The 4696-nt window shown below is 40.1% G+C and overlaps 1 protein-coding gene across 1 annotated transcript; it reads left to right on the top strand.

The window, feature by feature from the left end:
• The first annotated feature begins 446 nt into the window (after positions 1-446).
• Positions 447-1108, top strand: LOC124987667 (calcineurin B homologous protein 1-like). Its single transcript, XM_047556988.1, has one exon. The coding sequence runs from the start codon at positions 447-449 to the stop codon at positions 1017-1019; it is 573 nt and encodes a 190-aa protein (XP_047412944.1). The 3' UTR covers positions 1020-1108.
• The last annotated feature ends 3588 nt before the right edge of the window (positions 1109-4696 follow it).

The following is a 4696-nucleotide window of genomic DNA, read 5'->3' as shown; positions in this document are numbered from 1 at the left end:
AGTGTCAAATCACTATTCAACTTTACTTAAATACAGGCAAGAGTAGCAACATTATTCATTCAACAGATTTTTAAAAATGTGTATGCATTATTGGTAAAGTGTTCTATTAGGTTCTGTCAGGGAGTCAACTATTCCCCTGCTTTTTAGCACCTAGTGTGCATGTAAATGTGAATGTATGCACCTTTTAAAAATCACAATAAAATGTATGCATGTAGTAAAACTCAAAGAGTGGAGAAGTTAAATGAAAAATAACAGAACTTCTTCCTAACCTTCCTACTTTCAGTTACTCTTCTTTAAAATAACAATTTTCGGGGTTCCCTCTCGGATGCGCAGTAGAAACACTGCCCTCTCCCTTCCTGACCCCTCGCCCTTTCTTCTCTCCTACCCTCCCTTTCACTGGCTTGGCTTCAGGCGCCACCGCTCCCTGAGGAGCTCCCAGCACAGTAATGGGGTCTCAGGCCTCCACGTTACTCGAGGAGATCAAGAAGGAGACCGACTTTTCCCACGGTCAGATCATTCGTCTCTACAGCCGGTTCACCAGCCTGGACAAAGGAGATAATGGGACTCTCAGCCGGGAAGATTTCCAGAGGATTCCAGAACTTGCCATCGACCCACCGGGGGACAGGATTATTAATGCCTTCTTTCCAGAGGGAGAGGACCAGGTAAACTTCCGTGGATGCATGAAAACTTTGGCTCATTTCCGACCCATTGAGGACAATGAAAAGAGCAAAGATGTGAATGGACCAGAACCACTCGACAGCCGAAGCAACAAACTGCACTTTGCTTTTCAATTGTATGATTTGGATGAAGATGACAAGATCTCTCGTGATGAGATGTTACAGGTGCTATGCATGATGGTTGGAGTGAGTATCTCAGATGAGCAGCTGGGCAGCATTGCAGACAGGACCATGCAGGAGGCTGACCAGGATGGGGATAGTGCTATATCTTTCACAGAATTTGTTAAAGTTTTGGAGAAGGTGGATGTAGAACAGAAAATGAGCATCCGATTTCTTCACTAAAGGACAGACCAAACTGTTCCTTGCTTTCTAGTATTTAAGAACTGGAACTTAAGAGTCCTCCTGTCCACCAACCCCACCTCCACTCCATCATTCCCCTTTTCCCAAAATACTACTGCTGTTGCATGACAACCCCAGATATGTTCTGTCTACACAAACCTGCCTTTGGTGTATAAACAGGGCATTACAGAAAGGTACACCCAGTCTATTTTCTGTTCAGTATCCATCCATTGGTCCTCCATTTATAAATACCATGTGTCCCCGTTCTGCTGCTCAATGCCACACATTCATCCAGTTTGAGAAAGAGATGGAATCATGCCAAGAACCAGCCAGCAAAGCTCTCACTGGATGTAGGCTGTACCATGCTGCCTTCCCTCCAGCAAGGCTTTAGCATGTTCCTACTTCCTTCATATATGTCCTTTGCTTCTTACTTCCCTGTCACTCAGTTTACCTTAGCTTACCTTACTTAATCTTTCAGCCTCCCTGCTTTTTATTGAGCCTCAAAATTCCCTGTGTTCTATTTGACACCCCAAACTACACCTGTTAAATGTATTTCTGACTTGGCGGGATAGTTTGGTGGTCTGGCAGTTTTCATCTACCTTCACTCTTAAATGGGTCCCCAGGATGTTACCTTTCCAGGAGCTTTTTGGTGACCAACAGTTCTCTTGGAAGAATGTGACCCTCTCTTGGTCCTCTGTACTACTCTATCATCAAAGGGCTTCTAGGTGGAGATATCCTTCTCGAAAGCTGGCCTTGGTGAAAAGTGTAGAGCCACCTGAGCTGGGTGGCTTGCCTGGATTGCTCTACCTCTGCCCTCTGACTCTCATCTTATGTACGTACATGGCTTCTCCTGAGAGTGCAGTGTTGACTGTTCAGAAAATAGGTCTGCTTAGCTTTGGGACACTGTCACTACCAGAATAACTGTTCTGACAACATGTTTGTGGACCTTTTCATGACTTTTTGAACAAGATTGCTGTTTTGAAACCTGCCACATTTACACTCTGCAGCATGGTTTATGCCTCATTGTTAGTGCACTGGAATGTTTTTCATTTCACATTTCCAAGTAGAGAGACTAGTGTTATGGAAGTGCCTAACTTATCTCAGTCCAAAAGAATTAAAGACTGTCCTCAGTATCAGTTTTACACAAAATTATGAATTTTACACTTGGCAAATGTTGATGCTGGAAGCCATAGTCAGCCCCTAATACAGATCCAAAGCATTGAATGTACAGTGTCATTAGATGCCTGGTTACAATATCTTCCTAGCTCCTTGTATAGGCCACTGCTAATCCCTTAGAAACAAGGGGTCTGGCACTGGTAAGACAATGTAAGGTGGCATTACAGACCCTTGAGTAAGCCAGAGCAATGTCTCTGCCAAAGTCAGCTTCATTAGACTTCACTGAATCTGGCCATTACTGTCCTACGTATGTCTGTGAGTCTTCATTTATTTATTGCCCTTTTTTTTATTGGCTGTTTTTTCTCTGACTCATTGCTTGCTTGCTTGTTTCCTTGCTTCAGAAGACAATCCAAGATGTGTGAACAAGTCTTTAGGAAGGAACTTGCTAAAAAATATCACTGCAAAGGAATGGATAAAGGTGGGAAACAGGGGAGTGACCAGGCAGGATGGCTTAAGTATAAATGAATGAGAAATTCTTCATTAAGTATCAGTTTTTGTGATCAAGTGATGTAGTATAGGAATTGTATAAAAGGAAAGAATTGTCTGATACTGATCTCTAGAGAGGTACTTCAGAGTCTCCTTGATTTGTGTTTTTAAAAAAGTTCCTAAGATTGTGGCTTCCCCCCTTCTTTGGCTGTGTAGCGAATTTCTAATCCACAGTTGTGCCTTATTGTCCCATTACAGTTGTATTCTTTGATCCATCAATAAATACTTGTAGTTAAAACAAAAACAACAACAAAAAAATAAAAAAACATTTTCTGACTTTTTTGGTGTTCTGATGGTTATTTCCTTAATTTAATGCCTTGCCTAAAGTCACAGTGACAATGTGATTGTATAATATTTCAGACTGTTATATCCTAAAGTAGGCTTTATTGAGTCCCTGCTTTAAATTATGAAGATTTAGTTCATTTCTCTTCTCCTCAATTCCCCCTCCTACACTTGACTTTTGATTGTTTTTATTTTAGTTTCTCCATTACCTTTATATTTTTACACAGTATATGTAAACCTTGGTTTTGGATCCTATCAACTTTAGACTGTATCTCTTCATCATAAAAAGTGTAAGGTAATTATGGCTAAAATTTATTGTATATTTGCCACATGTAGATAGTGTTTAAAGTGTTTGTATAAATTGTCATATTTAATCTTTACAGCAACACCAAGAGACATCATGCTAATTTATAGATGAGAAAGCCAAGGCATGGGCGATGGAGGAATGACTTGCCTAAAGTCACAGTGACAATGATATGAAAGGGATATTTAAGGCTACTCAATCTGAATCCAGACCCATGGAGCTCCATTCCCCGCCCCCACAACACAAAGGTGTTGGTGTCCCTAAATGTCTCTCTGCTCTTATCACTTTCACCTCTATATTTGGTCAACCATATCTTCACTTTTACAGGTTCAAGATAGCATTTATAATCCATCATATAATCATATTTAAATCTGCCTTTTTTCCTACAGGTCAGTCCTAAAAGTGGAAGATCAATAGTTGTATTTTTATATAATGACTGTGCAATATTCTCAGCAGAAGCAAGAGGTGCACCAAGGTATTTTCTTCTCTACCACCCAAAATACTTGACGTTCTTCCTTCATTAATTTCTTCCTTCATGTGCTCAAGAGCTATTTTTGAAAGTTTGCTAAGTGTTGGATATGATACGTGTAGGGTGCAGATGAATGTAGTGAGAAATAACAATGTTGTCTAGCGCACAACCTCTGTCTGTATAAATTTGTAGTACAGAATTTTCATTGAAGCAGGGGTGACAGAAGATTTGAAGAGAATATAGAATACAAACTGGGTCTTACATGAGAACTCGAAAGGGGGAAAAGGCACATGGGAAATGATAAAAGTGACAGTGATGGAGTTGAGAGGGAGAAAGAGAGAGAGAGAGATTTCTAAGTTTTCTGTTTAAAATTTGTGGTTTGCACTAGAAACAAGTGATAGAATGATTGTATGATCTTATCCAGCTTAGAGAACTGATAAGAATTTCCACACAGAAGTCAGGGAGTAGTTCACAGTAAGGGGCAGGGGATAGGGAAGAATAGAGTTACTGTAGATTAGGTAGACGGGAGTGAAGGGAGGGGAAGGGTATGGGGCTAGGAAGGATAGTAGAGTGAAGCAGACATTGTTACCTTATGTACATATATGACAGAATGACTGATGTGATCCTACAACATGTACAATCAGAATAATGAGAAAATATACTTCATTTATGTATGATCTCTCAAAATGTATAAATGCATTCTACTGTCATGTACAACAAATTAGAACAAATAAAAAAAATTTAAAAAGAAATCAGGGGACAGTTAGAAATGTGAACAGGAATTTATGAAAAAGATTGGAAATCACTTAAGAAGGCAATAAGGTCATGACTGTGGATGAGTTTACTAAGAGGAAACACAGAGCTGTAAGAGGAAGGGGCTGAAGTACCTTATATTTAGGGGAACAAGCAAAGGAAAAGAGAGCCAGAGAAGTCAGGGTAGGGATCATAAGAGCATGATACAGA

Source organism: Sciurus carolinensis, chromosome 6, assembly GCF_902686445.1.
Source record: "Sciurus carolinensis chromosome 6, mSciCar1.2, whole genome shotgun sequence".
NCBI classification, from domain to species: Eukaryota; Metazoa; Chordata; class Mammalia; order Rodentia; family Sciuridae; genus Sciurus; species Sciurus carolinensis.
Note: the sequence above shows the minus strand (reverse complement) of the source record. Positions and strands in the feature narration are given on the sequence as shown.